The sequence below is a fragment of the Mandrillus leucophaeus genome, unplaced genomic scaffold (genome assembly GCF_000951045.1).
Source record: "Mandrillus leucophaeus isolate KB7577 unplaced genomic scaffold, Mleu.le_1.0 Scaffold1495, whole genome shotgun sequence".
NCBI classification, from domain to species: Eukaryota; Metazoa; Chordata; class Mammalia; order Primates; family Cercopithecidae; genus Mandrillus; species Mandrillus leucophaeus.
In genome coordinates, this window is record NW_012101471.1 from 24,374 (window position 1) to 36,040 (window position 11,667).

An 11,667-nucleotide genomic window follows, 5' to 3' on the forward strand; every position below is an offset into this window, starting at 1 on the left:
GCATTCCTGACCTGTCTTGGCATTTGGTCATCAGTCAGCAACCCACTCACATAGCCCAGACTCTGTGGAGGGTCCCCAGGGGATAAAACACCAGCCCCGAGCAGGCATGAAGACAGCTCCCACATCTGGGACGCTGGTGAAGGTGCAAAGGACCACTGGAGTGTTCAAGAGAGGCAGCTGGCCCAGAATGATGCAGAGAGTCAGCCAAGCTCTTCCTGAGAGAGGGAAGGGGATTCTGAGGGCAGGAAGGTTGACCAGCACAGCCCTGGTGCATTCAGCCAACAGGCCCGCCCACTCAGATCACAGGGCCCCCTCCAGCTGGTGACGATGGTGCTGGGATTTCCCAAGCCTATTCCTATTCATTGTCCTGTCCTCCCTCCTCCTTCCCCCTTCTCTCCCTCAGGCCCGACTCCACCGTCCTGAACTCTGGATTTAGAGCTCGGAGTGCCAGCCTGCCTGGGGTTCTGTGGACTTGGTCTCTCATGTGGTCTCTCTCATGGACGCCAGCAACGGCTCTCCCCTGGATCCTCCCGGGATCCTCCCTCACGGGCTGAGGGTCTCCTGTCTGCTCTCATTACCTGGCTCCTCTTCAGTCTGACCAAATCCTTCTCAAAGCAGAGAAGAAATGTCCTGTCCACATTTCAGAATTTTAAATCGATTGTGATTTTTATGAGAATTTGAATTGGTACAGCATTTTTGTAATACAATTTTAGAAATATTTTAGATGTTAAACTATGTTCGCCCTTTCACTTTAACCCAATGTACGTGTTAATATATCCTTCTTCTCAAAACTTCTAGAATCTGAGTCAAAGACCAACTCCTTCCCTCTCTCCCAGCTGCCTTCCACCCAATCCACTATTTTCATGTATTTTGTTACCATCCAAAATCTTGCCCGTGCTTACAGTTAGTCAATTCGCACTTGAGATTAGCTAGTCAGAATGCCTTTTTAATGGAGTCAGCTCTTGTTCTCCCTGTCTGGCAGAAAAGCACCTGGCCAGTGGCTTCTGGGCCACCCTTCCCGGGAAATTCAGCCTTATTGCTCAGGAAACCCATGCAGATGATGGGTGTCCATCACCTAGATCTTGGGTTGTGTTCAAGAGCAGTGGGACAAAAGCACAGGACACCTTCCATTCCTGCCCCAGGTGGAGACTCCTCTCTCTTCATCCCCGATCCGAGATAAACCACTCAGAGTTGCTTTCCATTCCAGGCTTTTCTCTCACTCTCTGAGAATCTGGCCCTGGACCCACCCAGCTTCATTAGAGTCAGCTCCTTCAGAAGGAACTGCAGTTTATCAAAGCCAAAGATGCCCCAACTCAGGGCATTTACACTCCACCACTCTCACCTGGAGCCCCACACCCTCACCCCTCTCTTACATTTCCTCTACATCTTACAGGACTTCTCGCCACCTTAATTATATGACTACAGCTGCTAGACTCTATGACCCTATGTGTAGGCATGAGTCTGGCTTACCTTAGCATCTCCACTACTAACCTGGGGCCTTCCACTGAGCAGATGCTGAGTGAATGGGAGAGAAATGAGCCAGTGAACAGGAAGAATTATTTATTCCAATTTAATTTTTCTTACATTCTCAAAGAAACCAAGGAAATCCAGGTATCCATGGTTTTTTTTTTTTTTTCAATTTTGCAGAATAGAGTGAAGTATAAGGCAAGAATTAACTATCTTTTAATGTCTTGAGTTCTTTATCTCATGTATGTTATTGCTAATTCGCTCACAATTTTAAGCAAATACTTTTTCACTGCTGTAATTATGTCACAATTCACAAAATGGAATGGATTTCCCAATCTGAATAAAAAACAAGACTCTTACTCCTAAACTATATAAACAGCACTATGTGTGACTACTGTCATTCACAAACGTGGATGCTGAAGTTCATTCAACCACCTGTTAAAAGGAACATTTGAGCAATTCCAACAGGAAACAAAGATAAATCTCCAAGTCATTCAATAGAACAGAAACCCAAAACTGAGAATGCTGACTGCTCTCTTCAAAGAGTGAAGAATGGGCCTCATGTCACACAAGGCAGTGGAAACTAACGGATGGGGCCCTGGAAGGTGCACTGGCCCAGATCCCTCCCACTGGCCCTGGCTGCAACGCGTGCTCCGACTCACTCTTCCCCCTCTCTCAAAGCCCATTCATGCAGGGGTGGGTAGGAAAAGTGAGGTCCTCCACTGATCTTTAGCATATGGTACAGGACTTTCACATAGCTGGTTTCAACGAGGGCCCTTGGACCCCACAGGAACTCGTAGCATGCAGGATCACTGCCAGGCACCTGCCGGTACTCCAGGTAGTTTTCCTGCACGAAATCTTGGGTGAGCAGCTTCCTGGGATCCGCAAAGATACCGTCCTCCCTCCCCTCAAACACCTCCAACACACTCAGCTCCTCCCAGATTTTCTCCTCAGGGGCGCAGTCGCCCTCTTTTGCGATTATGGCCAGGACGATTATCAGGAGGCCTGCCTTGGGCATGATCTGATTGTCGCCCAGCAGGCCATCGTAGGAGAGGCCCAGGCAGGTGACAAAGATGTACAAGTGGCCGACTGGGTCCACTTCCAGCAGCTCGATGCCAAAGACCAGCTGCAAGGAATCAGATGCTTTGCTGAAGATCACAGGAAAGAGGTACTGCCAATTTCTCATGACACTCTCCAGCATTTCCGCCTTTGTGACTGGCTCCCTGGCTCGATACTTGAGGAGCAGAAAATGAACCAACTCAGCCACCTTCCTACTGAGTGCTGCCTGGAAGCCGGACTCCAGGTCAGGAAAGGTGCTTGGCCCCTCCTCTTCTTGGCTGCTGGAGTCCTCATCAGATTGGCTCCAGAGAGTGTAGTTGTTGGTAGTGGGGAGGGTGGAGGCTCCCTGAGGACTCTGGGGAGGACCCGGTGACTCAGCAGCAGGCACCTCCCCCCGGGTGACTTCCACTACAGTAGAAGAGGAGGAGGCAGTCTCCTGCTCCTCAGTAGCAGGAGCCTGCGCACCCACCAAGCCCAGGGCATCTCCTCGGGCCTCAAGGCCTTCTTCAGGCTTGCAGTGCTGACTCCTCTGCTCAAGAGACATGTTTACTCTGGTCAGGGCAGCAGGCGGGAATGTGGGCAGAAGCTGGGCAATGGAAACCCACAGGCCTGGGGAGAGAGGAAGTGTGTGAGAGCCCTGAGCCAAGAACTGAACTAACCTTGGAGGCTCCAACAAAGGCTTACTTACAGATTTTCTCCTTCCGTGCTCCTCCAGGGGCCTCTGGTCCTCCTTGTCAGCCTGTCCCCTCAGAACCTGAAGGAGGAAGTGAGAGAGCACCTCAGGGTACAGCTGGCCAGCGCATGCTGAGGCTGCAGGACTCAAAGTATTGAGGGTGAGGCCAGACGCTCTGGAGTCCCACGTGTTCTGGGGCTGGTGTGGCCCTTGGTGTGAATTCAAGTCAAACCTTCACTGTTGGCTCTATCTCAGCTCCCTCTACTCTGACCTGAGGATACTGCCTCAGACATGTCCTCACTGCTTTGTTCCTGGAGCTCCCGATTCCTGGGAGAAGAATCCACGGGCCCTCAATGTGCAGACAGTAAACCCAGCCATGGATTCCCAGAACTGTCAGGAGGGTTGGCGAGACTCTGTGAGGTCCCCACTCTACTGGGGTGGAGGGTACCCTCTGTGCTCACTCAGGGCTCCCACCTTTCTCCTTATAGGGCCTGATCCCTCCCTTTTGCTGGCCTGAGAATCTCTCATGTCAAGAACTCACATCCCTGATATGGTACAGATAAACATGAGGGGACCCACATCTGGTCATACATTCCCAGATCCTCCCAGGAAGGACAACGAGAGATGTCCAAATTTATTGAAGTCCATGTGCCCTGGGTGAGGAGACTGCTTGGTCCTCACCTCCACTCGTGGCAGGGTCTGAGAGCCTCCCTCTACTTACCTGAGTGCAGTCCCCTCAGACCAAGGCCTCCCCTTCCCTGACATCAATGATCCTAGGATAACGGAGGGACCTCGGCTGACAGCCCTGCCCAGGTTCTCTGAGGTAACAGCAGGGGCAGGGTAGATTTTTTGGGGCCTGCAGTCCACATTCTGTCCCAGGCCCAGGGGTACCCTCAGTCCTCCCTCAGGCTCCCCACCTGTATGCTTGGCAGAGCCTAGTACCACTGCATCTGTCAACCAGATGGGGGCCCCATGGAGGTACACCTTGGGTCCTGCAGATCCTGGGATTCCTCCCTCTGCTGACCTGAAGTCCCACTCTCCAGGCCACAGCCCTCAACCCTCTGTCACTCTGAAGGCGCAATGAGCATGGGGCACATTCGGTCACTGTGCCCAGCATCCCCTAGTCCAAGGTTTCCACTGATCTGGACTCCAAGGTCCCCTCAGTCCTCCCTCTTCTTCCTCCCCTTGACTCCTCACAGGGCTGGGCCCCAACCGCCTGCTGAAGTGGCTCTGCACGCCTAGGATTCCCGTGGCCTAATGAAAAGGTGCCTCAGTTTGAGACAGTGGTACGGAGGGCCTCTTGTCCTGGCATGCTGGGTCCCCTCAGGACTCCACTGTCTTTCAGGAGGGCCTGGGCCCTTTCGCTGCTTCCCAAAGGTCATACTGACAATACCGAACCCCTTCCCTCCCTTAGCCGTAGATGTGAACCTCAGGATTCACGTGCCTGGCCGCCATTCCCGGAGCTTCTGTGAGTTGATACCAGGCGCAAAGCCTGGATTCTGCCAGGATGGGGGTGGAGGTGGGGATGGAAATTGGAAGTGGGGAATAGGGGTGGAGTTGGTGTTGGTGGATGGGGGTGGGGTTGGTGTTGGGGGATGGGAATGGCGGTGGGGGTGGTGGTTAGGTTGCCCTCAGTCGCCTCTTGGGGTCCTGATCTTGATTCCTGGCACAGCGTGGGCCCTGACCTCTTCTCACCAGCCCTGCCCTGGCCACATTAAGCTCTGTCCCCAGAGTTCCCTGTGGCTATACCGGTGGGGGTGGGCAGGGTAAGGAGGTGGCGACCCAGTCTGGAAGTCTTCCCCTGCAGAGTGGTCCAGGCCGGGCAGTAGAGGCAGTGCTGGATTATTTGGGACCCTCTGTCTGGGATGAGACCCGCCTAAGTCCTCCCTCAGCGTCTCACTTTGCCTCCTCACCAAGCCTGGGCGTGCTTCCCTCCGCCGACATCAGGCCGTTGCTCAGGGCGAGAATCTCGCGGCTGTCTGACCGCCAATGAGCAGTCAGTGATGTCACATCCGGGCAACAGTACTTCCCTGGGTTCACAGCAGGGGTGGAACTGGATTCGGCCTGGATGGGGATCTGGATGGGGATGGGGGTGAGCATGAAGATGGTGATGGGGGAAGGGGTAGAGATTGGGATGGGGATTCTGACGCTGTATGTCCTAGTGGGATCAGGGGAGTTGGGGGTGGGAGGAGGCTTCGGCCATCCCTCAGGGGCCTGAAGTTGATGCCTGGCTGAGTCAGGACCGCCATCATCTGCCAATGGTTTCTGCTCCACTCAGACCAAGTCTCTGAGTCCCCCCGAAGTGGCATTGGGGGAAGGGCTGTGTTCGGGGTGACATCATTGCCTGCGTTTACCAGGGCTGACAAGAGGGGCTGAGCTGGATTCTGTGGTCCCTCTATGTGTGTGGGGGGGGGGCGGGGGAGGACCCTCAGTCCTCACTCAGTAGGGTCCTCTTTCTCACCCCTGGCTGCTGAATGAAGTGATGGGCAGGAGATGCTCTGTTTCTGTCACCTCTGAGCATTTGCATAGCTGCACCCCTTGTAGAGAATGGCTGCGGGTCCCAGGTCAGGTGCTCCCTGCAGGGCAGCAGCCCCCGCGGTTGTAGCGACCACTGGGAGAAGACGCACACCTTCCCACGGGGGCTCCTCCCCAGCCAGAGCTACACTTGGCAAACTTTTGGTACCAAATGATTTATTCTCTGAATCAAAGAAATAGGGTTTACATATCTTACAAGTATATATGTAGGTAGCTATATATATATATATTTCTATGAACTAACACCTACCCTTAGTATGCATAATTTACTCTGATATCCTATTCTATTTCAGTCTTTGTGTTCTGTTGAAATAATTTTTTTTTAAACGTAATTCCTCTCCCACAGTGTTGGTTTCAGGTTGTTGTTAGCAGAACTCTGGAGCCATACTGCCTTAACCAACCCAATTTTCCTGGTGTCCTGCTGTTTCCCGGGGCTCTTGGCATCGTGCTTTCAGGGGCTGCCTTAGACTGTGCAATGAAGTGAAGTGGAAATTTAAAAACTTTTATTCCACCCATTCTGTCATCTGCCGTCTAGGCAGGCTACAAACCTCCCCAACATCCCTGCTGCTAACCCCCTCCAACTGGCACTGCAAGTATCAAACACAAGTACCAGCTCAACACAGTCTTCAGTCTCACCGTGGGCTTTCTCTGTTTTGTTACGTAGATTTTGTTGCTGATACTGTTTTTTAACTTTCTGTTTCCATTCTGTAATTTTCCAGGTTTGATTTGGGAAGCAGAACACAGCAGCCCAAATTTGTTGTAATGTTGGCGGCTACAGGTAAGGCACTAAATTGTAAATAATTTAAGCTGAGTTTACATTTTTACACTGTTGTGTTCCCCATTAATGAGTATGTTATATTCCTCTATGTATTCCAGTCTCTTTTTACCTGAATATGTCCGTATACTTTGATAGTTGTCTCTATAAAGACTTATACATTTACATTAGACTTCTTTTCAGGTAATTCTTGGATTTTGTTGCTATTGCAAATGGCAAATTGTCTATTAATTGCTGTAGTTACTTATTGCTTTTGTGAGATGAAGATTTTGATTTTGCTATAGTAATCTGTTGTGCATCTCATTCTGAAGGCCGATGCACTTGAATTTTCCACACACCTTTTCCTTTGAATTTTCAAGTTCAACAATGGTATTATCACTAAACATTACATGTTTTTCCAATATTCATACCAGTTACTCATTTTGATACTTATAGCTCTTTGTGTCTCAATCCTGATTTCAAACGTAGAGATAATAGTCTACATCTACTTCTCGTTCCTGACTTGATTGATAATTCTTCGAACGTTTCACATTTAAGTATGTTTGCTGTTGATTTTAGGAAATGGAAGTTCTCTTTGAATATAGGTTAAATACTTTTTTTTTCTTATGATGAACTCATATTAAATTTCTTTAAAAAACTTTTTCTGTACCCATTGACATGATCAAATTTTTTTCTCCTCCATTTTGTATGTAAGGAATTACAATGAAAAAGGTTTTTTTTCCTAATGTTAAACCATATGGTATTTCCTTGGGCAGAGCCTGTTTACTCATTTAATATGCTAGTAATTTACGTAGAATATATACTGCTATGTAAGGGAGCTTACTTAATGTGTTTTTTTTTTTTTCCCATAAGGGGTGAGATGTGGTCCTCGTCTGGTTTTTGAATCCAGGAGCGCTAGTCTGGGAGAATGAATTGAACAATTGTCAATATTTTGTGTGTTCTAGAAGAGATGAGATAACATGTTGGTTAGTTATCCCTGATCATTTGGTAGAATTGGCCTCCAAAACTGCCTAACCTGGAATGTTTAAGGGCAGCTTGAGCTTTGAATGTTGTACAGTTTCAGTTTTTATAGTTTAAATGATGTTTTCTTTTTGGATCAGTTTGGTTACTGATTGATTTTATTTCTACAAAGTGGTCAGTTTCATTTAGGATTTCACTTTTAATGGCATATTTATGATAAAAAACATTGTATTAGGGAAAACCTTCACACATACAGAGTAATAGAAATTAATATAATGAACCCAGTATACTTGATACCCAGCATGAACAACTTGAAATACACAGCAAATCTGGTTCCAGTTAGACACTCGCCTACCTGCATATCAGCTTGTGGAATAACATGGAGCAAATCTAAGGCATTATGCCATTTCATCTCTAAATAATTCTATATGCATGTTTAAAAGATAAGGACGTTCTATTAAACAAAATCCCAATAGTTTACATAACTGAAAAAATATATAAATGATTATCAAATGTTCAACCATTTTACACGCTTATCTGGCGGACTTATACTTTATAAAAAATATATTTCTTTGATGGAGTACCCAAATATGGTAACTTTCCCCTACTTGCTTCACTGTGGTGGTTTCATACATCTGTAATACAGCTAGGTAGGTTTGTGTGTGTGTGGAACATTCTACATTCTGTCCCATGGTTCTCCACTTCTTAAGTTACTTTTAAAATTCATGTACATTAAGCTTCACTCTTTGTGCTTTAAAGATCTATAGGTTTTGACAAATGCCTCGTGCCATTGTCTTAGTCCATTTGGGCTTCCGTAACAGGAATAGTGTCGACTGGGTGGCTTATAAACAACACAACTTTATTTCTCACATTCTGGAGGTTGGGAAGTCCAAGATCAAGGTGCTGGCAGATTTCGTGTCTGGTGGAGACCTGCTCCCTAGTTCATAGACAGCAGCCTTTTCCCTATGTCCTCACATGGAAGAAGGGGCAAGGGATCTCTGTGGGGTGTATTTTATAAAAACATTAATCCCATTCATGAGGACTCTGCTCTAATGATCGAGTCATTCTCCAAATATCCCACCTTCTACCTACTACCATCACCTTGGTATTTCAGCACATGAATTTTGTGGGCACACAAATACTCAGATGAAAGCAAGCATGCATCCGCCATTACAGTATTACCATTACTAGTTTGACTGCCCTAATAAATCCCTTGTGCTTGTCAGACAACCCCTTGGCTGCCACTGACAGGTTTTTCATCTTTATAATTTTGCCTTTTCCAGAATGTCATACGAATAGAATCTTATACTATGTAGCCTTTTTAGACTGGTTTCTTTCACCTGACATAATGAACTGAAGAGTCATGTATAACTTTGTGTGGCTTGTAGCTTATTCCTTTTCATTGAGGAGTAGTAGTATCATTGTCTGGTTGTGTGTATATATATATATCTCCACCAAACGAAATACATTTTGGATGCTTCTATTTTTGGTGATTATGAAATGAGCTTTTGTATACATTCATATACAACTTTTTATGTAGACTAATTTTTCAAATCAATTGGGTAAATTGATTATGACTGCTGAATCTTATGCTAAGTCTATGTTCAGCTTTTTAAGAAAACGCCAAATTATCTTTCAAAATGACTGTATCGTGTTGCGTTTCGACCAGCAATGAATGAGAGTTTCTGTTGCTCCACACCTTCACTGGCAATTGGTCTTGGTTTTGTTTTCTTTGTTTTGCTTTTTTATGGATTTTGGACATTCTAATAGGTGTGTAGTGGTATCTCATTTTAGTACACAATTATCTAATGAGAAAGGATGCTCAGTACTTTTATTATGCTTATTTGCCATGTGTGTATCTTCTTTTGTGTAGCGTGTGTTCAGATCTTTGACTATTTTCATTTTTTTCTGTCATTGCGCTTTAAGAATTTGTGTATGTTGTAGAGACATGTTCTTTACCACATATATGTACCACAGATGTTTTTGCTAGTCTGTGGCTTCTGCTTTCATTTTCTTAACATTGTCTTTTGAAGAGCACATGATGTTTATTTTAATAAGGTCAACTTGGCAAATTTTTCTTTCATTGATCATGCTTTTGGTGTTGAATTTAAAAACTCACCACTGAACTCAAAGTTATGTGAATTTTCTCCTATGTTTTCTTATAGAGGGTTGTATAGTTTTTGCATTTTGCATTAGGTGTATGATGTATTTTGAGTTAATTTTCGTGGAATATGTAAGGATGTGTCTAGGTTATTATAATTTGTGTATAGATGTCTAATTTTTCAGGCACCTTTTGTTGGAAAAACTGTACTTTCACCATTATTGCCTTTGTTGTGAATCATCTGACTATATGTGTGCAGGTCTATTTCTGAGCTCTATTCTGTTTTATTAATCTACATGTCCATTCTTTGCTAATGCTTATGTCCTCCACTAAATTCACATTGTGAAGCCCTCAGTCCCAGGGTGTCTATATTTGGAGATGAGGCCTCTAAGGAAGTAATTAATGTTAAAAGAGGTCATAAGAGTGGGGCGTGGATCCCATAGGATTAGTGTGGTTACTAAGAAGTTAGAAGAGAGAGAAGAAATTACTTTTGTGCCTGCACTAGCTCTCTCTCTCTCTGTTTCTCTTTCTCTCTGCACATGCACAGAGGAAGGGCCAAGAACGGACATATTGAGAAAGGGCCATCTACAAGCCAGGAATAAGGCCATCACCAGAAACTAACCCCACCACTTCTTGATCTGGGACTTCCACACTTTAAAACTGTGGAAAAAATAAATAAATTTCTATTGTTTCAGCTACTCAGTCTATGGCATTTTGTTATGGCAGCCTGAGCTGACTAACACTTAACCTCAGGTAACACAATTTTTTTTTGTTTTGTCCTAGAAAAAAAAGTGTAAATTTGATATTTAAAGTCTGTGGTACATTTTGAGTTACATTTTTGTATGGTGTAAGATATGTGCAATGATTAGTATTATGCGTCAACTTGTCTAGGCTATAGTGCTCAGCTGTGTGGTCAAACAGTAGTCTAGATATTGTTGTGAAGGTATTTTGTAGTTGCGATTAACGTTTACAATCAGTTGATTTTAAGTAAATCAGTTTAACCTCCATAATGTGGATGGGCCTCATCCAGTTAGTTGAGGGTGTTAGGAGAAAAGACCAAGGTTTCCTGGAAAAGAATTCTACCACAAGACTAACATTAAAATGTTGTGTGAGTTTCTAGCCTGCTGGCCTGCCTCACTGATTTGGGATATACCGGACCTCATAATCGCATGAGATAATTCTTTATGATATCTTTATCTTTTGTTCTTTCTCTCCGTTTTCACATAGATAGATAGGTAGGTAGGTAGATAGATAGACAGACAGATAGATAGAAAGCAATTATGGATTGAAATTCAGGTTTGCATATGGATATCCAATTGATCTCGAGCCAGTTGAATACACTATCATTTCTCTCCTCTAATCTTCATTTGTATCTTTATCAATACTTGGCTTTTATGTATATGCATATACATGTGGATCCATTCCTGGACTTTATTCTCTTCTTTTGTGTGTTTCTAATCTTATGACAATTCCACACTATACTGATTATTGTTACTTTATAAACCTTGAAATGAAGTAGGGAACCCCTCTGTATTTATTGCTTCTCACACAGCTGATAAAGCATGCCTGAGACTGGGAATGTTACAAAGGAAAGATGTTTATTGGACTTGCAGTTCCACGTGGCTGGGTAGGCCTCACAATCATGGCGGAAGGCAAGGAGGCGCGAGTCACATCTTACATGGATGGCGGCAGACAAAGAGAGAGAGAGCTTGTGCAGGGAAACTCCTGTTTTTAAAACCATCAGATCTTTTGAGACTTATTCACTATCACCAGAACAGTATGGGAAAGACCCAACCCCAGGATTCAATTATCTCCCACTGGGTCCCTCCCACAACATGTGGGAATATTGGGAGTTACAAGATGAGATTTGTGTGGGGACACAGAGCCAAACAATATCATTCCACCTGTGGTTCCTCCCAAATTTCACATCTTCACCTTTCAAAACCACTCCTGCCTTCCCAACAGTCCCCCAAAGTCTTAACTCATTTCAGCATTAACGCAAAAGCCCACAGTCCAAATCTTGAGAAGTTTTCAAAGGACACTCAGTTGTCTTCAGTTAACAATGTGAAAGGACTGCATTGATATGGTTAAATTCCC

General features: G+C 45.3%; 2 protein-coding genes across 3 annotated transcripts in view; both read right to left on the reverse strand.

Moving 5' to 3' along the window:
- Positions 1-11,667, reverse strand: part of LOC105535674 (melanoma-associated antigen 2) — a 40,058-nt gene that overhangs the window by 20,150 nt on the left and 8,241 nt on the right. Inside the window, exon 1 of one of the 2 annotated variants that reach the window (XM_011974836.1) lies at positions 5,100-5,157. The exons of the other annotated variant lie outside the window; for it this stretch is intronic. The gene's annotated coding sequence lies outside the window, so the exon portion shown is untranslated. Of the gene's footprint in view, positions 1-5,099; positions 5,158-11,667 lie in introns of those variants that run through there. 2 annotated transcript variants of the gene reach the window in all.
- On the reverse strand, positions 1,620-5,156 carry LOC105535673 (melanoma-associated antigen 3). Its single transcript, XM_011974835.1, has 3 exons — positions 5,100-5,156; positions 3,215-3,280; positions 1,620-3,135 (listed from the first exon to the last, which is right to left on the reverse strand). The coding sequence occupies exon 3, from the start codon at positions 3,068-3,070 to the stop codon at positions 2,126-2,128; it is 945 nt and encodes a 314-aa protein (XP_011830225.1). The 5' UTR covers positions 3,071-3,135; positions 3,215-3,280; positions 5,100-5,156; the 3' UTR covers positions 1,620-2,125.

What these genes read in the sequence shown, in the direction of transcription:
- LOC105535673 (XM_011974835.1), bottom strand. Translation starts at nt 3,070, where the DNA reads ATGTCTCTTGAGCAGAGGAGTCAGCACTGCAAGCCTGAAGAAGGCCTT.